General features: G+C 41.0%; 1 protein-coding gene across 4 annotated transcripts in view; it reads right to left on the bottom strand.

The window, feature by feature from the left end:
* Positions 1-4,741: 4,741 nt before the first annotated feature.
* The window catches only part of satb2 (SATB homeobox 2), a 240,128-nt gene continuing 220,445 nt past the window's right edge, over positions 4,742-24,424 (bottom strand). For 3 of the 4 annotated variants that reach the window (XM_069934540.1, XM_069934539.1, XM_069934538.1), the window contains exons 12-13: positions 19,448-19,555; positions 4,742-5,662 (exon numbers count right to left, since the gene is read on the bottom strand). In XM_069934540.1, the coding sequence (XP_069790641.1) occupies positions 5,201-5,662; positions 19,448-19,555 (570 nt within the window). In that variant the 3' untranslated portion in view covers positions 4,742-5,200. The remainder of the gene's footprint in view (positions 5,663-19,447; positions 19,556-24,424) is intronic. The other variant, XM_069934541.1, reaches the window with a different exon arrangement.

The following is a 24,424-nucleotide window of genomic DNA, read 5'->3' as shown; positions in this document are numbered from 1 at the left end:
AAGATGCAAACAGTTATGTTACCACGGATTAAACGTTCATTATTTTCGATTGTTCATCCCAGACGTTGTCGTAATAGATTGTTTCCACATAAACATCACTACTTGGAATATTTGGACTACTTTATAGTAAATCATTACAAGTCTTTGTGCTCATCAACGAACCGTTAAAAAAACTCATCTGGATTTAGTAGTGGACTATATCAAAACGCGTCACAGTAAAGAGCCCCACCTAACCTTCTAGCAGCTTTTATAGATAGTAGCTGTGGACATATACACACTAAAATCTTCCTGACTGTGTTTTTTAAAAGTATAAGCAGAAAATATTGACCATAAAACTTGAAGGGGAAAGTCAGAATACATGAGATGATTTTCTCAAATGCTGCTTAATTGTTTACATAGAAAATATAGTCAAAAGAGACACATATTGAGAAATTTAGATGTATTTATTGGATGCCTTTTATTTCACCAACAAAGGATCTAGTGGCTGAACAATGCACATAACTTAAAAATTATTATCACTTTGTGATAATGCAGATAAGAAGTTGATTCACATGAAAAGGAACATTTACAATATGTTAATTTTATATTCACATTGTCAATAATGCAAAAAACATAATTATTCTTCATTCCACCAAAGGCAGAAACTTGTGCTTTCTGAAGAGGCACTAAGAAAGAAAGTTGTTTTCAAATAGATAATATATGACAGGTGATGAATAAATAGACATATATGCATTGTACTTTCAAATCTGGCAAGACTATAGGCTAAAAATGCCCATAGATTCACTTAAAATCACTGCAGTTCTTGCAGTGCAATAAAACTGAATAGGCAAGACTTAGCATTGACAATTTCCAGTACATATTTTGGTTAAAATATTACAAAACAAAGTGTCCTTATTAATAGAACAGTTTGTACAAACTCAGAAAATGCAATTGGCTTGGGATGTCTCCTGTCACAATAAACATACACAAAAAAAAAGCTAATGATTGATCTTTTTACCTTACCGGCAATTCTTTTGTATCTGTGAAAGAGCAGCTTCTTCCAATGTGAACGCCTATCTCCATTAGCATCTGTTCATCCCTGAATAAAAGTCAATTCTGCTTAAGATCAAGTCTCCTGTTGGCAATCCTGAGATAAATTAGCGAGGGTTCCATTCCATGTCAAAATAGGTGATATGCCTTCCATTTTGAAATGTACTATTTATAACAATTTGTTTAATGAAAGCCAAATAACATCTAAAATTCTGTTGAGGAAGTTACTAACAAGCTGAAGATAAAAACAGAAAATGCTGGAAATGCTCAATCTATACAAACAGCAGAAGAGTTAACATTTCAGGTTAATAGGATGAAAACCTGAACCATTAACACTGTTTATTCCCCCACGGAAGCTGCCTGGCTCACTGTGTATCTCCAGGATTTTTTTGTTTGTTTGTTTTTATTTCAGAATTCTAACATCTGTAGATTTTGGTTTTGCTTCTTATTATATCTGGAGATATTGTTCTTATTTTCTTAAGAGGGATTGCATAGAAACAGTGGTCACTTGAGAGCATGGCATTGGCAACAACTCATTCTTGCTGCCTATAGGCGATTGTTGAGGATGAGGGATGCCAATAAAGGACGATTAATGCATACATGTTCCTCTCTGCATAATTTTTAAAAAATGTTTTCTCAATAAACTGTCATAAAGCAAGTGCAACATAAAAGAGAATTGCATACTTTTTGTTTGAGAACCTACATTCATATGTGGCACCCAATTCTCACAGCAAGTTTGTGGTACCAGTCCTGATAGACATGATATAAGAGGGCAGCAGCTGGTGCCTGCTGTAGCCATGTTACCAAAGTAAGTACTGTGCATCTACCGGAATACCAGGGTTTCCTCCTGATGCTCACTTTCCAGCCAATGCCCACACTTGGTCACACACAACTAAATACTAACTAAACAGAAAGGTCGCCCATTAGTTCGATCTAAAGACGGGGTTGCCAAAGCGAGGCTCGTAAGCCACATGTGGCTCTTTGACATACAACGTGCAACGTGCAGAAATATGTTGGGTGAACAAGAATCGTATGAGGCGCTGCTCACAATGGTAGTTTTTAGTGGGCCTGGCTTGCCATCGCATGATTTTTGCGGCTCTCAAACATCTGAAGTTTATTGTATGTGGCTCCTACATTAAGCAAATTTGGCCACCTCTGATCTAAAGCATCTCCCCAACACCTGCTGTCTGATTTCTTCTGTGATTGTAAAGATGTTTGCTGTATTTAGAGTTCTTGAAAGTTGCTGTAATCCATTGGGAGAAGTGCCTAGAGCAAGGCATTTGCTGGCTTTAGCACAAACCAGTGGCTCCCAGGAGTTATCATTCCCCTTCTCACGTGTCATGACTGGGAGAATGTGCACAGGGTATACTGTGAAGGTTTAGCTCTCTGCTGCAGATGGGGGCCAGAATAGGTCTTGAAGGACTCTCAACAGGAGACTACATCTACCCAATGTATTCAGGGAGCTATTCTCCAGCCCAGACCTCTGTGAGGGGCATGGGAGAGAGTCTGCATTTCAACAGAAATATTTTTTACTGCCATTTATTTATCTCCCAACTTCATGCCCAGAGGAAGGTATACTTTTCTGAGTGCACATGGACAATCCAACTGAACTGAGCTTCCAGGGTGCTGCAGTCTCAACTTCCCATTCGTCAACCATTCCATATTCTGTCACTACCACTCAGATACAATGCAAATCAAAAAGCCAAAACACTAAACCTACTAAATAGATGTGCACATCCAGGATTACTGTTTAACACCTCCTGTGAATTTGCTTTGCATCTTCCTTACATTTTTGTCTGACCTTGTGCTCCAGAGCATTGCTTCACCACCCACCAACACCACTTTCACCCCTGTGGTTACAGCTTGCAAGGTGAACTGCCCAGTCATGACCAGGCTGCCTCGGATGCAGGGCAGAAGGCCGAACAGAGCAACCTTCCTAAATGGTAAGTTCCAGATGAACTCCACTGGAGGCTGCAAGGGTCAAAATCAGTGATGGTCTCCTTGTCTCCTTGCTTGATAACTCTCTTCCTGGTCTTATACCAATGTCTGGCCAAGGTAGAGTCCAAGATTGTCTTGTTGATATTATTGCAGCTTGTAAATCAGAGGAGATTGTGGGATGGGTGGAAGTGAAACACCTGAGGAAGGATACTGGTATCATCTATTAGTTCAGCCTGCCATTGGCTGCACTCTGTGTAACAGCTATTCTAAACACTATCTCCTTCACTCAGCAGTGCAGCCTGCCTGAACCCAGTCATCTTCTCCTGCAAGAGAGATGGGAAGTGTGGTAATGAGTGTCATGGAAAGTGTCCCCCATAACAGTGAGTGGTTGATGGAGTATACAAGCTGTGCATTGTGGAACGATCAGGCTAAAAGTAATGAGGATGAGCTGAAACACCAAAGGGTGTGCTGCAAATTGATGCAAATTGGGCGTTGGATCTGGTGAATTGACCTCGACTGCACCTAGTTATAAGAAAAGGCAAAGAATTTCACCACATGTGAGGGCATTAACCTTTTTAAAGGCAATGCATTAATTCCTTGCCACTTAACCACTGATAATGAGCATTATGGCCTTCTCATTGAACTTTGCGCAGTATCAGGATATATTAGCTTCCTCACTTATGAATATGCAGACTTCACCTCCATTGACACTTCCAATCCAACCTCTGCTTGAAAGAGGTATTATCCCATGCTATTCCAGCTCATATCCCAGAAAGACACTGTGCTAGCACACTGTTACATTCCCAATAATCCTCTTGTTCATGAGGTGTCAGCGAGCTTTATGCTTACAGGTTATCCATGAGCAACACTCAACAGTTATGTCATTGAGTGAAACGAAAGAACAAAGAAGCTAGGATTGGCTGCTCAGAGAAATGGCATTCACTAACTAAAAAGTGAAAAGGCACAGATTAAATTTCTGAACCTGTTTTTGGACACTTTAGCTCTTTCTTTAATGTGACCTAGAACCTGCTGAGATTAAGCCATGTGTTATTCCTGTATGAGCATTCAAATATTCCATTTAGTCTCTGAGGGAGATATCAGAAAGCTGGAAGGAGGGGGAAATTGGTGCGAGAGGGTGAGAGTGTGTGTGTGAGAGAGAGATTTCTGAAATCAATTCTCCAATATCACTATTTTAAGGTAACAAAGGACAACAAAGATGAAGACATTGGCTGTGGAATGAACTAAACTTTCTTATTGGCTTACTACATTTTAAAATTTGGGAATAATACAGACAAGACTATGTGCCAAGCTCATGGAGGACTGTATGGGACATTTAAGTATTGGTCTATTTGCTTTGAAAATGTCTCCCAAATGCCAGCAAGCCTCCTACCTAATTATTGTGGAACTGAGTATTAGCTCGTCAATGCCGAAAACATTGTTTTTTTTTCCAGATTAACTCATGTGGTCCATTTGCAGAATCTACATTGTGATTCAGAACTCAGTGTCTCTGGGTGTTACCAAAATCTGTACTTCCCTCTTTTGACAAAATATTAAGACTTAGTAAAATAATATAGTTCCTTGAATTACACAGCACCAAGCCATAAATCTGTAAAAGTAACTATGGACTCACGGACATAGCTTGAGTTTGCCACTCTTCTGATTATATTTTTCTATTTTGGCAGTGGTGATTTTTGCTTCTCATGAAAAGTACAAACCCCAAATATTTTTATGGTCACCTGGCAGGTAACATGTTCAAAATATCTGAACGAACAGAGAAAATAAATAGGAATTTTAAAAGCAGAACGTCATCACACCCCCAATTACAGACAGCTTATCAAGCACCGGAACAACTCGTCGTAAAGTGGTTTTGAGGACAAAACTGGGTGCACCTTCACTTTACATTTCAGTGTAAAGGTCACAGAACTTTTGTAGGAAGGAATTTGTCCTGCATAATTTCTGAACAACAAGGCTTCTTTCAGTTTGTCCCCAGTGTTCCTTTATTTTAGTGCAGGAGTGAGTTAGTGAACCAACCCTGGAGTGAGTTTAATCTTTCACAGTCTCTGAGAACTCACAAAAGTCTGTGGAAAGCTAATTGTTTGTGGAATTCCATACCAAGGCAACATTAGATCACACCTGCATATTCAATACTGTTGTATACCAAATGCATGTAATACATTAAGAGAAAGCTGTACAACAAGCTTTTCTGTCTGAATGCATTTGTTGGGGATTCACATTATTTCTGGTCAAGCTCTGGAGGTTTGGTTTTGGTTTTGCTGAGGCTTTCCTCTCCTGCCCCCATGGTGTACATCTCCGAGCCTTCCTCACTGTCGTTCTCCTCGGGATCTGTAAGCAGCTCTTCGTCCTTATATTCTGCAACATCTATCGTAGTTCCCAGGTGCTCCTTTAGTTTACCGTGGTGCTTAACGTGATACCGCTGGTTCTGAAAAAATTTGATAATGGTGTGCTTGGGCAAATCCAGCTGGGCAGAAAGGGTCTGAATGGCTTCCTGGTCTGGGTACAGGCCCACGTCGTGAATAAAGCTCTGAAGGATGCCCAGTGCCTCCACGGAGATCTTTGTACGCGATCTGGGTTTTTTGGCGCAGTTATCCTCAGCAGCAGCATGTGGCTGAGTGCCTTTCTCTTCTCGTGGGGGTGAACTCTCCTTCACAGACTGGGATTGCTGTCTGTGCAGCGCCTAAATTATTGAAGAAACACAAAATTACTTTCTGACCTAATTCTTATTGCATTTTATTTTCTGATTAGTGCTTCATCAGTACATAGACTTTTATTTCTCTTCCCTTTGGTTGGACTTACTTCATTTTAATTGTAAAGCAATCCTCTAAGGATCATTTACACAATTAGATGTGATAAATGATAGTCCACGTACAAGATCAGCTGCAAAATATCTGTCAAATATTATGCATTTGTCCACCTTTGGTTAGATATTTAATCATGTTTGTAGACTGATGGGATGGCAGTGAAACTTATCTTTGGGTTTTAGCTAAATTTAACTCCCTTTCAGAAGCTGAAATTATCCCAATGGAGTTCCCTAACCTAATCCCCTCCCTCTATCTCCATGCTACATAGGAACAGCTCCATGTAGCCCACAGAATGAAATGTTTCCATCACAAGTTTAGGAATGTTTCATTTGTGTACAAGTTTGTGACAGATTTTTTGGTGATGTGCCATTTCTCATGTTCTTGTGCTGAAGGAACATCTTTCCCATTTGAGTTTTGATATCACAAACTCATTCCCCAGTTGAGTTAGCTCCCCTGCCCTGCGTGAAGCAATAATGTACCTAGAGGGATGTCAATTGCTTCCCTTGCCTTCAGTTGTGATGCCTAGTTCCTCCCTGGCTGTGTCACTGACTTTGTCCACCGGATCCGTCATGAAATTTCCACTAATTTATGGAAAGCAGCAAACCTCTGGGACTTTGGAGTGAACTTGTTTCACAGAAGGTGCAGGAAGCAAGTGTCAATCAAAGGGTGAGACCCAATGAGCAGGACACCATTTGCTATTTGACCAACTGCAGGAAATTTGTTCAGTTCATTTTTTTTGATATTTAGACATACAGCATGGTAACAGGTCCTTATGCCCCATGAGCCTGTTTCCACTCAAATATAACAATTAACCTACAACTTCTGTACATTTTGAAAAGTCGGAGGAAACCAGAGGAAACCCACACTGACATGGTGAGATTGTACAAACTTCATACAGACAGCACAAGATTCACCAGGTAGTTACACTGACCTCTACACTAACCATGCAGCCTTTTGTAGAGAAATGATCTTCTTTGCATCCAAAAAGCAAGAGAAAAGGCAGAGAGGTCGGGAGTTTACAAATCTTGTCTTTCTGGAGCTTAGAGATGAATGAAGGTGGGCAACTCACCTTTCTGCTTTATTTACCCCAAGTTGGAGAAGCATCAAGCAAATTATCCAATCAGTCTCTTTAAAATGTTTCACAGATAAAAGCTCAAATTGAGGATAGTTGGGGGGGGGGGAGGGTGATGGAATTGTTATTCCAAAGCACTTTGATGTAACTGAGAACAGATTTCAAGGATTGTGAACTGAGAAAATTTCCAGACATCTCTGACAACTATGCACGAATACAACAACGATGCTTTGAACCACCATTTTCAGTTTAGCAAGCAGAGAAGTATTACTACCATTGAAGGAAAGAGGAAGATATTTCGGACCAGTGACTGAAGCTAAGTCAATGATGTAGGTTTTACCAAGCACCTCAAAGATAAGAGTGAAATAGAGATGTAGAGAAGTTGGGGACTTATTTCAGAGTTTAGATCTAAATGGTTGAAAGTGTATCACCAATAGTGGACTTATTTAAGTGGGAATACAGGGTTAGGGAAGCTCATAGAGCTTGAAAGGTGATAGAGCTGAAAGAGAGAACCAAAAAGGAAACAAATTTTGACACCCAATCACTAAGTGCTTGACCAACAGCCCATCCTAGCTTGGGCCACTGTGAATGACCCAACTGCATGGACGAGCACGATAATTTATTGTTGATATGTTTATATGAGTATGAAAGTTAATACTTCAAGTACAATGTACTGATGTACCAAAATCTTTCTTGCTGCAACAACACAGATAGTAAAATACGTCAAATCAGGATAAATTACCACAATATGCCTTAAGACAATAAGAGGAAAGATGAATAAATATAGATAGTTGCAGTTAATGCATAAAAATTGTGATGTCTCAATAGTCCAGATTGATCTTTTGATGCTTCCAATGCATCAAAGGAGCTGTACAGGAGCCTGATAACTGTTGGAAAAAAACTGATTTTGAATCTAGAGGTGGCAGACTTTGGGCTTCTGCACCTTCTGACTGAAGGCAGTAGCGAGAAAAGAGCATGACCAGGGTGATGGGGAACCTTTATGTTGTTGGTTGCCTTCTGGAACTCAGGTTTGGACCTATAGAAGTCACCTTTTTGCTGTTTGTGAAAGTCCCATTAAGGAATAGAATTCCTTTCTTTTTAATTTTTTTTGAGTTTAACATACAAGCATGAATATTGGATTGACAATTACATAATACTTCATTAGTATACAAGTAAGCATGCATTAAAAAAATAAGAAAAAAAGTGGATAAAACTACATCGTTGTGTGACAGAGTATTTAGAGGTGGCTTTGGAGGAATTGCTAGAGCAGGTTGCACACAAACATTTTAAAACACAAAATTTGCAGGACTTTTGCAGAGGAGCAACAAAGTAGCAACATACAGCAGCTGGCCTGGGAGAGCATGTGATCTTTTGCTCTCAGAGAGGGTGGGTGTGAAACAGAGAGAGAAGGAGTCATAGAAATCAGTTCCAGAAGGACAAAGCTGGCAAACTTTTGGAAGGCTGCCTGGTCAAAGGAGAAGGCTGGCTGGCTGAAAGGTGACCTGGAAGAAAGAGGATCATCTGGAGAACCCTGAAGGGGGAAAGTTTCATCAGCAAGGCTGATTGGAAAGGAATCAGTTGCGGATGTCCTGGAAAAGGAATCTCTCTCTTGAAACCAGCAAGAACCCTCCTGAGTCATAACCATTTACCTTTAAAGCACCAAAGACTGGTGAACTTCGTTAATGCTAATTTCTGTGCTCAGTACAAGAATTACCTGCAACCAGTGAGATTCGACTGTGATCCAAAGAACTTTTCCAATCTTAAATATACATTACAGACACCTGCACTTAGTATTAGAGGAGGGATTAAGTAGGTTAGGTCGGTTAAGTAAGTAGGTTAAATAATAAGTTAAAGTTTAATTCTGTTTTCTTGTTCAATTATAATTAAAAAACTACTTTTGTTTAATTAACCCTGTGTTGTGGTGCATATCTATTGTTGCAGGTTTTTGGGGTCCTCTGGACTCCATAACAATTGCTTATATCAAAAACATTTAATTGAAATGATTTATGCAACCATGTTAGACCCATTTATTGAAATAACAAATAAAATAAAGAAAAATTTAATAAAAACTAAAACTAAATTTAATCTAACCCCTCCCTCTCATAAATGCTACCTTTAAATTAATTTTTAAAAAATAGAATTCCAATAGCACGAAGTGTTGCACACTTAAACAGACATTGCTGATTGTCGGTTTAGCTACTGATGTGCAGCTTGGTCACCAGTCACTCAGAGGTGCAGTGTCTGAAGCCAGCTCTCAAAGGAGCAAACTATAACACAAGGAACATTTTTCCAGTTACTGGGTAGTGTTGCTACTGAATGAATAGAGCCTGCAATGACAGGAGGGGTTAGGAGAGTGCTTTAGGGTTTCATGGGGATCTGAGTAGCCTGTTTATTGCCCATAGAAGGCATGTTCTTTGTTCAGAACCACAGAACCAGGCAAAACTGGCGAGAGGTTGCCAAGTAAGCATGAGAGCAGTTACCAACTGCCCATCCTTGAGGGAAGCCCACAGAATGTCTACACCCACCCTGCCTGCTCCTGTCGGCTGAAGAAAGATCGATAATGTCTTCTCTCCTTGAGTATGAAGTTTGGATGACTTCTGTGGGACATGGTGAGGAGTAAAACCAGGCTGGGATGGACCTGGGGCAAAGAAATTGATGGTGAATGATACAACAGTGATAACTCCATTTTGGTGGAGCAGGGTTTCACAGGAGCATTATTAAACAAATGCTGACAACAGGCCATGTTAAGAATTTTATTCTCATTCACTTTTGAGATATCACTGACAAGGCAATTTTATTAGCCATTGTTAAATGCCTCTGAGAAGGTGGTGATGAGGCATCTTCTGGAACTGCTGCAGTCCCCCTGGTAAAGGTACCCTCACTGGCTATGGAGAGGGGGTGGGGATTTCCAGGATTCAGACCCAATGTTAAAGACAGACTTGCGATATATTTCCAAACCAGGATGATATGCGACAGAGGGAAGTGCAGGGGTTGGTGTTCCCATGCATCTTGTTCTTCTTGGTGATGCAGGTGATAGGCTTAGGAAGAGCTGCCAGCATAGCCTGGGTGAGTAATTGCAATGCATTTTGTTGTCAGTACATAGTGCTGCTACTGGTATCAATGGTGATGGAGGGGGTGCTCCATTGTCTCAGGCTTCTTGGGGCTGCAGGAGTTGCAGTCATCTAGGTCAGTGGAGAGCAATTCATCCTAGTTCTGATTTGCACGTTCTAGCTGACAGGAGACCTTGGGACATCAGGTGAGTAACACACTGTTTTACCTTCACCCTAACCAGTTCTGATAGCCATAGTATTTATGTGGCTCATCCAGTTGCATTTCCAGTTGATGGTAACCACATCACCCACCCTCCTCCTCCCCAAGATGGAGTACGCTGTGATAGAATAGTAGATGGTTTGACTGGTTGCAGTGGTCATTAGCTGGGACTTCTGTGGCATTAATGTTACCTGTCACTTCTCATGCCATGCCTGGATGTTGTCTCGGACTTGCTGCATGGATGGATGGATGCTTCATTTGCTCGGGGGGCTTTGCAAATGCCCCCTTCTGACTTCATGGTTAAAAAAACCAGAAAGTTACTGGTGGAGCAGCTGACAGCGGTTGAGCCATGAACTCTGCGCTGAGGAACTCCTGCAGAGTGGCCCTTAGATTGAAATTATTGACTCCCAACAAGCAGAATCAACTTCCTTTGCCCAAGGTAACCCTCAAGTGATGGGAGTGTTTTCTATTTGGTGCCCATTGACTCTTGTTTAACTGTGGCACCTTGATGCCATTTTGACCAAATGTGACAAAATGTCAAGGGTTGTCGCCTCTGGAATTCATCTCTTTGATCCATCGTTGTTCCTGGTGAAACCTAAACTAAGCATTGCTGCGGAGATTAATGAGGAGTGAGTGCCAATTAACAGCATTTTCAATGACACCTTTAGCCATTTTACCAAAGATCAAGAGTTGAGTGATTCAGTGGTTATCAGGAAGACTGCATTTGTCTACTTTCTGTGAGTAGGACATTTTTCGCATCAGTGTTACAACTGGACATCTTGGCTAGATGGTTCTGACATAGGGCCAATAATTCAGTCATATGTCTAGGATGTCATCTGATCCTGCTGTCTTCATGGAGATGGGTGTTCTCAGACCTGTATTTATACTACATGGCCAGAAGTGTCTTCCATGGAATCCCCAGAGGAGGCCGAGACGCTGATGCTTGAACATGGTTGCAAGGGCAAATGTGTAGCAGGCCCTGCCACTGGTGCAGGTGGCAATGGTCTTGTAGCCTCCTCCAGTAAGCTGTAGCTGAAAACCATTAAGAATAAGATGCGACAAGTCTCCAAAGCTCTGACTATTCCTTTGGTTGTGAAATCATCTAGCTGTATATTCCATGTCATTTTTGCTCTTTAGCATGCAACTAAACCTGCAGTACAGCTTCGTGAGGCCAGGGCACTACAACATTTGAGGCATGCCTGGTGCTGGTCACTCTTTATTGAAGCACCTATGATTCCTGCCTTGGAAGTTATGATAGAATAAGGGTGATGATGGGCCTTGAGGTGTGGGACAGTGATGTTTTACATTTTTGATGATTAATTCTGCTTCATGGTTGCCCATTTCTGAGTTGCTAGATCCATTCGGAGTCAATCCATTTTGTGACATTTTAATTTTATATAATGCAATGGATTGTGCTCTCAGGGTGAAGTCAGCACTTTGTTCCCTCAAAACTACACAGTGGTAACTGCTTCTAATTCAATTGTGGATCAATGCATTTCCAGAGATAACGTGGTGACGATGAGGGTCAGGTTATGCCAGTTTACTTGCCATCTGCTGCAGACCCTGTCCAATCAAGTCAGTTATCCAGATCCACGATGGTGCTACCATGATACTCTTAATGATGTATCATATTTTCTTGCTAATTGGTTCATCAGCCAATAAAGGATGGTTTATAGTGATTAGAGTGTTTGTGTTCTGTGCCTTTGTTTGCCAATAGTTTATGGGAAAAAATAGGGTGGTCCTTTCAGAGGTGCTGTAACGGCAGCACTGCCACTGGTGCAGACCCAGACAGAGGGGAGAGTGGACACACAGCAGTGCTCTGAAGGATTTAACTGCCCGGTCCTATTTCTGGTGGCTCCATACAGCCTTTAGATGCATGTTAAAGGAGCTGACGAGTTTTTATTTAATATCCTGCAACCGTAGGGTCTATGCCCAAGATGGTGGCACTTGTGCTCGGCAGCAGCCATGAGGGATTTAAATTCTGTGGAAGCAGCAGACTGCCACAGGGCATCAGAGATGGTAAGGACATCCTACTTTGTGAAGGAGAAGCAAAGGAGATGACCCGACAGGATGGTGACAATGACAGCAGGCCAACGAGGGGCTCAGCGGCTGAGGGACTCACCAGTGGCGTCACTAGTCGGGTGTGGACCACATTGGGTGACACCAAAATGACTGTCTATAAAATTTTTGTGCAGTATTTCAGCAGAATTTTATTATTTTTTTAATAAAAATATCCCTGTAGTTAGTTATAGTTTTTGTAAGACTAGCTTATACCTACAAATATACCTACAAAGCTAAAACTCTATGCTAATTTACTTTTTGAACCTTCTTTCTTTCTTTTTCAATCTTTTTATTCATCATATCATAGGTAAACAATACATGAGGAGAATAGGAATGCATAATCAATAAGGGAAAAAATATCACTATATAACATGATATAACATATTGCATTATACCACAATTAATGAATGTGTTCTCATCTCCTCAAACTGAAATCTTCAAAAAAAAATTATTATATAAAACCCCATTTAATCTAAGAAAAAAAGCAAAACAAAACCAAAAAAAACTGGGCACCCCATCCTGAGAATTTATTAATAAAATGATTCATCTGGCCTTCACTAACAAAGAGAATGGAAGTAAAATTAAATATAGTCCAGAAGGGAAAATATTATACTAATTAAATGATGTGGAAATAATTTATAAAAGGTCCCGAAGTCACTTCAAATTTAACAGAAGTATTAAATGTATGACTCCTAACTTTCTCTAATCTTAAAAATACCATAATTTGAGAGAACAATTGAGTAAAAGTAGGTGGCTGAGAATCTTTCTATTTAAATAAGATAGCTCTTCGAGCCAACAATGTAGTATGTGAAGTGAGAACTCGTCCCACTTCTGGAACTACAATTCCAAAAAGAGCAGTCAATGGGTTAGCTAAAGCACAGCTTTGCCAGAACTTCTCACTGTTATGATGAAACTCTTAATAATCAGGGAATAATGAATTATGGAAGGTTTTATTAATGATGATTTGAAACCTTCTTGTTCTCACTTCTTGATGTACAATTGGCACGCCCTTCCACACAGGATGCCAACCAAGGTCCTCAGGTGGAGAAATCAGGGAGATTGCAAAATCCCGTGGTGCTTCCATTCCATCGACTTGGATTCATGGGGACTGGGGTTTCAATAAGACAATCAGATAAGATTCCAACCAAATCTGCTGGGCGCTTTCCAATAAATGTCATGTCTCTCAAAACCAGCAGTGACTACAGCGAGGCAGATCACTTAAAGGAGACCAGGGAAAGCCAGTTGTATCTTCAAATTATCAATCAAAGAATGGGTGTTGCCAAAACAATTCAATAACTGTATGCAAAATCCTGCGAGATCATTGCAGGATGGGATTTATCCAAACTATGGAGGGAAGGTGTAAAATTGAAGACAAAGGCTGCAGTCCCTGGGCAGTCTCCATGTCCACTTTGTTCTCAAGCAGAGCTGCAAAATTCTGGGTGACATTCTCTTCTCATTTTATTCGTCCCAAAGTCAAGGGTGTGGTAATTATTAAATAATTCTTCCTACCACACGGGAGACAAACAAGAGGTTAAAGCAATGTACTTTCTCCTTCAGCTTAAACGAGTTACTAAACCCATTTTGTAAAATTGAAATGTGACCCTTCAATAATGTCCCTTTTCACTAATAAGGTACCAAGAGTATACTGATTAAAAAAAGATAAGAGGGGAAAAGAAATGAGATAAAGGGGATAATGTGCTGAATACCACAATTAAAAGCAGCTGGGGGCCATGTGTGAAATGCCTGCAGGGGAGGAAGTAAGATATTCAATGATTACAAGTTGTAATGTGTACTGGAATTGTGTGAGTGATCTGGATTACTTTTCATAGAGAGTGGGTTACCATGGAATTTTGTATATGAAATAAAGAACAATCAGTGGGTGGCTTCTAATTTTATTTTGCAGGTGGGGTTGTCTAAAAGGAGATTTCAAAGTGCGGAGCTCCGAATTTCAAATTAAATTCAGGTGACTTCTTGCTTTAAACTTGGATGGGGGAAGAGGTGGAGGGAATGTCGCAGCACATTTTCAATATCACTTCCATATAACTCAGCCTCGCGCGTTCCTGCCACATGTGTGGTCCTGTTGGTGGCCGTGGTTCACAATTGGAGCAATTTCACTTCTAACAGTTGCATGGCTTAACCCACTCAACCCTCATTTGTGGCTCAATTAAAATCTAAAAGTCACAATTATGTTTAATCCTTTTTAATGAATCTGGTGTAAATAAAATACACTTTGACATGAGATTGATTTGGATTTATGCCGCAGTACTTGTAATCCAGGAGAACCACGTCGATTAGATACTCAATGCTTATAACCAGTGAATATAAGCCTTTTTTCATTGTGCACGTTATGTTTGCATTTTGCTTAAATCTAGACAAATTTTAACGTACTTTTTTGGATCTGTTTTTGGCTAAGACTGCTTTAGAGTGGGTCATCAGGTTAGGCAATGCTATTATCAAAGCATTGAAGAAGATTCTTTATCTTAGAAAGTCCATGCCAGCTTTCTCTCAACCAATCCAATCAGTCCCATTTCCCAGTTGTTCCGTGAATTTTTTTTTTAACTCCAAAGATTTATCTAATTTTGCTTAGAACCACAATTCCAGGCAGTATATTCCAGATCAAAACTATTTGCTGCTTAACAATCCTTCTCCTGATGCCAGGACAATTAAAAACTGCACAATCCTCTCCCCTCTCCAACCCCAGCCCCAGCCCCTGACTCCATTTATTCGATGAGTTTCCCAAGAATTTGAACACCTCAAACCAACCTTCTCTCAACTTTCACTGCTCCACAGAGAAAAACCCATGTCAACCCTGGAATTTTTCTGAGAACATTTTGCTGCATTCCAAAAGTGCCTTGATTAAAACCAGACTGCTTGTGGCCTAACCACTCTTTTATGAAGGTTAAATATAATCTCTTTGTTTTGTAATCTGTGCTTCTACATACAAAGCCAGGGCTTAAATTATATAGTAACTACTTTCTCGACTTACATTCCCCATCTTCAATGATTTTGCAAGTGTACCTCCAGCCCGAGACACTCCTGGACCCCTTTAGAAATGTCCCATTTGATATATCATGTCTCTCTTTAATTTTCCTGGACAATTTCTCTTTATTGGATTTCCTCTTTCAGGATTCCATCCATCTTATTGTCCACCCTGTAGACTGCTGCTATACTTTATTATTCACCGTACTTCTAAGTTTTATGCCATCTAAAAATTTTGAAGTATTAATCACTGACCTGAGCCGATGTATTAAAAGTACATTATAAATAGGTGGTGTTCTGGCACCACTCTAGAGCAGACCATGATCCATATCTCTCCAGTCTGCAAAGTATTTTAGTGGCACAGTTAGAGCAACACCAGGTTCAAATCCGATGCTGGCTGTAAGGAGTTTGTATGATCTCCCCGTGACCACGTGGGTTTCTTCTAGGTGCTTCGGTTTCCTCTCACATTCTGAATATGTACGGGGTTAGTAGGTTAATTGGTCATATGGGTGTAATTGAGTGGCCTGGGCTCTGAGGTCAGAGGGGCCTGTTACTGTGCTTGATTTCTAAAGCAAAATTTAACATTGAAAAAATTTATTTGAACTTTGCATTTCTCCATGGGTAAAGTATCCTTACAGTCCTGAATCAAGTCCCTATCTCTTCCCTTTGTGCCCATTCACTGTTTATATACCTACAGACACATTATTTTTGAGTTTGCTCAGAGACCGCTTTATATCCCAAACCAAACTTCTTATCTGTGTTGCCAATGACCTGTCTTTGTTTATTGATTTCATTTTTTCCTAAAGTGCTCTCTGAAAATCTATCTGTAAGGCAACTACGACAACATCTTAATCATTCTCTCCATTTCCTTGTCAGAAAATAATGCCAGACATAATTTGCCTTGAACAAGTGGTTCACATTTATTCATTCAAACTTCTCTATTTATACTTTCTTGATGATTATTGTGAAACACCTCCTCACTTCTGGAGTAAAACTAACTGATTTACAATGGTGGAAGTGTATTGTATCCCATTTTGAGCAAAGATCTAAAATTTGTTGTATCTGATCTCTGGTACAATTCCTTTATCTCAGGAAGATTGGAAGGTCTTGGTTAATCACATTTTAATTTCTACATCCACTCTCTCAACAATGTAGAATCTATCTCATCTAGACCAGGTCACATTCAGAGAAAGCCTTTTGAATATTTATCCACCCTATTTTTTACCTCTTCCTCTTGAACTTGGCAGGATTCTATTCCTTGCTAAATACAAATACAAAATAAGTAATTATAAGTTAACCACTTAACTACAGGAAAGATATCAATAAGATTGCAAAAGTGCAGAGAAGATTTACTAGGATGTTGCTGGGACTTCAGGAATTGACATGCAGGGAAAAGTTAAAAAGGTGAGGTGACATGCTTGAGTGAATCAGGGACTTTCAGTTTATGATGTGATATTCTGTTTTAATCATGCAGAAAGAGAGAAAGAAAAAGAAGCAGGCTGAATAGTGTCAAGTTGGGTGAGAGGGAGAACGGAAAAGGAGGCAGGAAAGAACAAAAATATTTTTTAATCATCTCCTATAAATTTCCAGCTAAGGAAATGTGACTCCATTATGTAAGTTGTTCACACAGCTCGTAATTAAAATGTATTGTTAAAAATCAGTCCAAGATTTCTGCAGTGAGTTTAGCTGGTGAATAATGGGCAACCACTGCAACCGTGTCTGCCTGTCCCGCATCGGACTTGTCAGGCACAAACGAGCCTGCAGCTGACGTGGACATTTACCCCCTCCATAAATCTTCATCCGCGAAGCCAAGCCAAAGAATGGGCAAACGCAGAGTTCTTTCGAATTCAAATGAGGTTGATTATGAGCCACTGTTCTCACAAGTTTTATGATGGAGTTGTGAAAATTGATCAGCATTTCAACTTCTCAAAGGTGATGTGGGAATTCCTCCCCTATCAGGTGGTCACTCAATTGAGTTCAATCTGACATTGGAAAGAAGAAAAATAGAGCAAATATATATGGAGCTAAACATGAAAGTCTACATAATCGAGGGTCAAGTGCAATACACAAATCTGCTGGAAAAATTCAGCAGGTCACGCAGCATCCATACGAAGTGATAGGGTTACCAATGTTTCAGGCCTGGGGCCTTCTTCAGGAATAAGAAAAAAAACCAGACAGATGCCTGAGTAATATATAGAGGATATTTAATGACAAGAAGCAGACTGCAGCGTTATTTCAAGAGTTACAATGGCTGGATCATTCAAATGCCAGTAGCATGCGGCAGGTGCGTTTGACCACATCATAGAACAATACGGGGGGGGGGGGGGGGGGGTGGTTTACTTGTTTCTTAAAATCTTTACCCACAAGCCTGTACCAAACTATTTTATCACTACATTTTTTGTTTAATATAAGGGTGGTTTAAGGAATGAAATTTAAAGAAAATGTTAATTTCATGAACTTAATTTTATTGTAGGCTGAATAAAAATGTACCAACACTGTTCACATCATTGATTCTTTTGAAATCCATTTGTGCTGACCAGTATTTTAAGCTTAATAGCTCATTAGATTTTCAAAAACAGCTCTTGAATATTTTTGTAACTTCCTGCAAAGTTGTGTTTTGTTTCAAACTTAAGATCTTTGGTAAAGCAGTGAAACAAGGTGTCTTCACTGCACTGCTGCAGGGAACCAAGGATTTCACCTGTGCCTTAGGAAATATTTGTCCCTCCAACATCACAAAAAGAGGTGATGCGTTCGTCATTGGGCTGCTGCTTATGAGAGCTTTGCTGGGCACAAGATGGCTGTCTGATGTTCCTATAATGACCACACTTCAAACAGTGAGCTGGTTGCAAGTCACTGGAGGAAGATTGGGGGGGGGGGGGGGGGGGCGGTGGGGGAGATCACAAAAACAAAGCACAAGTTATAGGATCGTGGAGTCACATAGCTCGGAAACGCATTCTTTAGCCCACTGTAGCAATGCTGACCATGGAGCTAACATCCATCTTCATCCCATTTACTAGCACTTGGTCCCTACCCTTCTAGGTCTTGGTGACTCAAGTGACCATTAGATACATTTTCAATGTTGTTGGGGTGCCTGCCTCCACCACCATCTCAGGCAGAGTGTTCGAAACTGCAACGACGCTCTGGCTGAAACAAAATGTCCTCAGATTCCCTATAACTTCTTGCCCTTTATATTAAACTGGTACTCTCTGGTTTTGGATGTCTCTATTATGGGAAAGGTTTCTTGCTATCTACTGTCTGTGCCTCTCATAATACACACCTGCAATAGGTTGTCCTAGACCTCCTCCACTCAAGGGGAAATAAACCCAGTTTAGTCTGTCTCACCTCATAACTGAGATCTTCCAACATCCGTTTAATCTCCTCTGTGCCCTCTCCAGTGCAATCATTTCCTCTCTGCAGTGTGGCACTCAGAACTGCACACAGTACTCCAGCTGTGGCCTAATCAAAGTCCTGTTCTTTCATTTCATTCACTTGCTAATTTTAAAAGTTATCTCTGCTCAGTGTTTTGAGTGGGGTGATTTAGTAGTTGGGATGGCGCAGGTGGAGATTAGAAGAGCAGATCCAGGATTGACACCGACATAAATTATTCAAATAAGCAACTGCCGATTAACAAAAAATTTACTGCACGAATGGTACAAATCTAACTGTTGTGCCTGAGCCAGCAAGGAATACAATTGGTGTTCTCATGGGCATGAAATTCTAGATCTTGCCATTGCTGGATGCAGCCTTGTTCACTAGAGCACTCTGCTAATTTACAGCTGTGCCTTGCAGCACAGATTCAGAAGCAGAGTTGCTGTCTATGACATGGTTCTCTGCCTCCATATGATACAGAGAAAGCAGGGCACTCACAGATGTACCCATACTACCAGAGTACCATGAATAAGATTGTCCTTATCTATATCTACGTTTGCGGAATCCATTTATTCCCTGTTCTGACTGATACAGTTATTGTATTAAAACCACAGTCCTGTCATGCATTTTTGTTCATTTACCCTAATCCATTTTGCATTTCTGCCAACCTTTCCTTTCCTAATACAAATTATTTTACACAAAGGGTGTAATACATTACAGGGGGTGGTGGTGGTGGTGGCTGGTACAATAGGGACAGTTAAAAACTCAGACATATTAATGTAAGAAAAATAGATGGTTCTGGGTGTGTGATTGGGAAGGGTTAGATTGTTGTGGAGTAGGTCAACACAACCTCATGGGCCAAAGGGCCTGTACTGTGCTGTAATGTTCTGTTCAATGAAAGACAGCTCACCTTCAAGCATCCTCCCTCAACTGGGAGGGTGGGTGAACGGGCCACTGACTCTCTGATGACTGCTGATCCCAACGGCACTCCATGATCAGCTGATCGTATGTGGGATTGCTGCAGGAGGAGACAGACACCAATATGAGTTACACTCAGGGTGATGATGACCACAGACAAAACTTGACACAGCCAGCCAGTGTTTAACTTCAAAGTAAAACCTTTACTTAGTACACCAGCGAGGCTGTCATCTCATATCACCCCATGAAACCAGACTTTCAGTTCATACTAAAAAAAGATTTGGACTTCTGCTTTTGAAGTACACAATAAATTTCTTTCTTTGGCTTGGCTTCGCGGACGAAGATTTATGGAGGGGGTAAAAGTCCACGTCTGCTGCAGGCTCGTTTGTGGCTGACAAGTCCGATGCGGGACAGGCAGACACGGTTGCAGCGGCTGCAGGGGAAAATTGGTTGGTTGGGGTTGGGTGTTGGGTTTTTCCTCCTTTGCCTTTTGTCAGTGAGGTGGGCTCTGCGGTCTTCTTCAAAGGAGGTTGCTGCCTGCCAAACTGTGAGGCGCCAAGATGCACGGTTTGAGGCGATATCAGCCCACTGGCGGTGGTCAATGTGGCAGGCACCAAGAGATTTCTTTAGGCAGTCCTTGTACCTTTTCTTTGGTGCACCTCTGTCACGGTGGCCAGTGGAGAGCTCGCCATATAACACTATCTTGGGAAGGCGATGGTCCTCCATTCTGGAGACGTGACCCACCCAGCGCAGCTGGATCTTCAGCAGCGTGGACTCGATGCTGTCGACCTCTGCCATCTCGAGTACTTCGACGTTAGGGATGAAAGCGCTCCAATGAATGTTGAGGATGGAGCGGAGACAACGCTGGTGGAAGCGTTCTAGGAGCCGTAGGTGATGCCGGTAGAGGACCCATGATTCGGAGCCGAACATAATAAATTTAATGAACAGATAAATGTACATCAGGAACCAGTTAAGCCAGAAAGCTGCTGTTGGACTTGATGGTGAGTGACAATATTTTATATGCTAACCTGACACCCTCACTTTCTTCTGTGTAAGATATCTCCCATCATTCTCCCTTCTATAGGAGTCCCCTCTCCCCTCCATAGACACACACTCTGACCACCAACCTTCCTGCTCCAGTCACCAGGTTGGGTGATCCAGCATTCAAAGATGTTACTCATCCTCAGCTGATCACAATGCTCAATTTTTACCTGTGTGTGCCAAGCCAATGGTCTGAGTTGCTTTGACTTTGTGTTTCAACATAAACTTGGAATTTATTGGTTGGATGAGACAAGTGAGCCAAATTCCTTGGTGATATAGCAACAGTTTCTCCAATGGAATCTGTGCATGACTACTTGTAAAAGCTGATTTATTCATTCAGAGCCAGCCTTTAAAGTTGCACAGCTCCTATTATTTAAAGAAAATGGATGGATACAGCAGGCTCCTACAAAAAGGCAGCAGTATGAGGCAACTATGAGTGAGGGTATAGGCACAACATACCCAGCTATACAGATTACATGGACAGTAAGTGGAAAATGAGGTGCTAGTAAAATTAGGACGAATCATCTCTGGTCACTCTCCCTGTTCACAGAACAGCATTGACAAAGGCCCAAGAAAAGTTGTTAAACTGCTGATATTGGTAAATGGAACAGAAAGGTTCAGGAATAGGGTCCTCTCAAACAGCATCTGGGAGTCCAGATGACTGCTTAAGTCTATTATAAAAAAATAGTTTGACTCGGCCCAGCATTTAGGAATCTAATGCTCCCTGACCAGGAGAAAGTCATAATTTAGGGATCTGATATCTTAGTGAGAAAAAAATAATCACAAAAGATCAGAAAACAATATCTTTTCTCACACATGCATATTAACCTTTTTAATAGGCACAAGTGAATTGCTCCTTTGCAAGCAGGAAACAAAAAAAACTCTACCAGGACTTGGTAGTGAGTGACAATTAATTTACTGTGTACTCCAGTGAAGTGAATTTATATTTATTGGTGTTCGAGAATCCAAATGTAAAATACAGTGGAAGCTGGAATTTGAAATAAAAATAAATGCTGTAATTTCTCAACCGTTCAGGTATCACCTGTGAAGAGAGGAAGAGGGTTAATGTTTCAAGTCAATGCTCTTTTAGTTCATAAGTTGTGTCTTTTTAATTTTTCCATTGTTCATCAATCTCACTGACAAAAGTGTGTTAATGTACGTGAAGCAAAATAAGCCACCGATTGGTTCATACCATTAAAATGTTCTTTGTGAAACATTCCATGAAAAGTTACACACATGATGCATGTTGGTTGGTGGTGGAGAACTGGTTCACTGTTGTCATCTCAGAGAATGACATTGCTTAATTTGACTCTGGGCAGCACAAGATGCACTTTAGTATATAGGGGCATGAGATCCTTATACAGAGGTGATCTGTGATGTGAATTGGAGATGATCTGGCACTAAAGCACAAAGATTGCCACACTGGGTTAATAGACATTTTTTACATTTACAGCATATTCTCCAATTAAATTTTCTTAGAATTACTCATGAATCACAAAGCTTAATGTCCAATTATATTTGATGTTCCATTTCTCATAGTCCTTGTGTTACTGACCACAGAAGCTTTCAAATATTACTTTGAAAGGGGAAAAGTAACAGTATCCAATTTGGGTAAATCTTTTAGAGAACCAATATGAGGGATGAGGTGCTGGCTCCAATTCACACACGATGTTGACTTGGACACCATATCACCATTCCTTCATGAGAGCATCCTGTCAACCAAGAGAGTGCTACCATCACAAAGATTGCAGTGTTCCAAGAGAAAGTAAGGACAAAGAATAAATACAAACTTGCAACACCAACACATCTTAAGAATTTTTTTTTAACAATAGAGTTAGGTTCACACGGGCCTGAAATATATTCTAAAACAGGGTTACTCAATTTCCATTCCTTGCTTGTACTCTTCACGACTTGAAGCAGACAGGAGTGGGAAGGCAGTAGACACCAAGTCAACTGAAATTTCCAAGACTGAAATGATTAAATGGATTGCTAAGTGAAGGTATTGAGGGAATGTGGAGTGAAGGGCGATCACTGTGGCACAGGCCCATATCATCCATGGCTAAACTTCAGCTGGTGGTGCTCACAGGATTAACTTTTGCTGCACTTACCTCATTCGGTGCTTCCGATGCAGCTTCCTCTACATTGAGGAGACTGACGCAGACTGGGAGATCATTAAGCACCTTCGTTCTGTCCGCTGCACAGTAAGGGCCTCCCAGAAGCCAACCACTTCAATTCCACACCTTACTCTCACACTGACATGTCTGTTAATGGCCTCATGTTGAGGCCACTCATAATTTGGAACAGCTTACGTTTGGTCTTGCCAGTCTCCAACCAGACGGTATCAGTATCAATCTCCAATTTCCAGTAACCCCCCCCCTTTCTTTATCCCCCCCTCACTTTCCTTCATCCTTCCAACGCTATTCCTCTTCTTTCTGCTGCCCGTCACATCCTCTCCACCCCTTTGCCTTCCCTCCTCTTATCAAAGAGCCTGTTTCTCAGCCCTCCTTTCTTTTCTTACCCTAGCAGAGCTAGAACTTTTCTCTCTGAAGAAGGATGAGAGGTGACTTAATCGAGATCTATAAGATTCTAAGAGGCATAGATAAGGTGGACAGCCAGCACCTTTTTCCCAGGGCAGGAATAGCACACACCAGAGGACATCAGTACAAAGTAAATGAAGGAAAGTTTAGGGGAGACATCAGGGGTAAGTTTATTTTACAGAGTTGGTGCCTAGAATGCCTTCCAAGGTGTGGTGGTAGAGGCTGAAATATTAGGGTATTTAAGAGACTCTCAGACATACAGTATATGGTTCTCACAAATGTCCATTAAAACATCTGATTCTGCTGCCACCCACCTAAGCGAGGGGAATTTACAATGGCAATTTTAACCTACCAGTATGGCTTTGGGATGTCGATGAAGCCAGAGCATGTGAAACTCCACACAAAAAAACCTATGGTGGTCAGGATTGAACTCCGATCCCTGGAGCTGCTGGATGGAGTTACTCTCTTCAGTCCCTTGGTGCTGCCCTCTCAAGGGGAGTTCATATGGAATTGCAACATAGTGCATGGCGCATTACCATTATTTGGCACATCCTCAGTCACATCAATTTAATGGGGTATGTTAATGCTTCTAACTGATGTCAATCTTTTCTACACAAAGCAGAATGTAGTTCAACCATCCATCTATAAAATTTTTTCCTTTGAATTATAGATTCATTCAGCATGGAAACAGGCCATTTCACCCATCTACCAATTGGGGTACCATTCCACATTAACCCTTCATCCAGAGCATGGCGTTCTATGGCTCAGCAATTCAAAGGCTCATTAATACACTGCTTAAATGCTGTCAACCACTCTCTCAGCAGTGCATTCCACATAATTACTATGGGTGAAGAAGGTCTTCCTCATATTCCTTCTAAAGCTCAACCCCTTTACCCTAAATCCATGCCATCTAGTTTTACCAACCTCTGATATAAGAGGTTTCCGTAGTCTACCCTATCCCATAGGCTTTATAATTATATACACCTTAATCATGTCCCCTCCTAACCTCCTCCACTCCAGGGAGAATGGACCTGGCTTCTGGACTCTCTCCTGAACTGCTCCATCCCATGCAACATCATAGCAAAACTCCTCTGCATCCTCTCCAATGCCATCACATCCTTCCTATATCTTGGTACCATGCAGTCTGGAATCCATTAATTTAAAAAAGAGATACAGCATAGTAACAGCCCCTTCCGGCCCAAGAGCACTTGCCGCCCAAATACACCCATGTGGCCAATTAACCTACACCCTTGTGCACCTTTGGAGGGTGGGATAAAACCAATGCAACTGGAGGAAGCCCATGTGGACACAGGGAGAACATACAAACTCCTTATAGATAGTGGCATAATCAAACTCGGGTCACTGGTGCTGTAATTGTGTTGCACTAATCA

Source organism: Narcine bancroftii, chromosome 4 (genome assembly GCF_036971445.1).
Source record: "Narcine bancroftii isolate sNarBan1 chromosome 4, sNarBan1.hap1, whole genome shotgun sequence".
In the NCBI taxonomy this organism is placed as follows: Eukaryota; Metazoa; Chordata; class Chondrichthyes; order Torpediniformes; family Narcinidae; genus Narcine; species Narcine bancroftii.
Note: the sequence above shows the minus strand (reverse complement) of the source record. Positions and strands in the feature narration are given on the sequence as shown.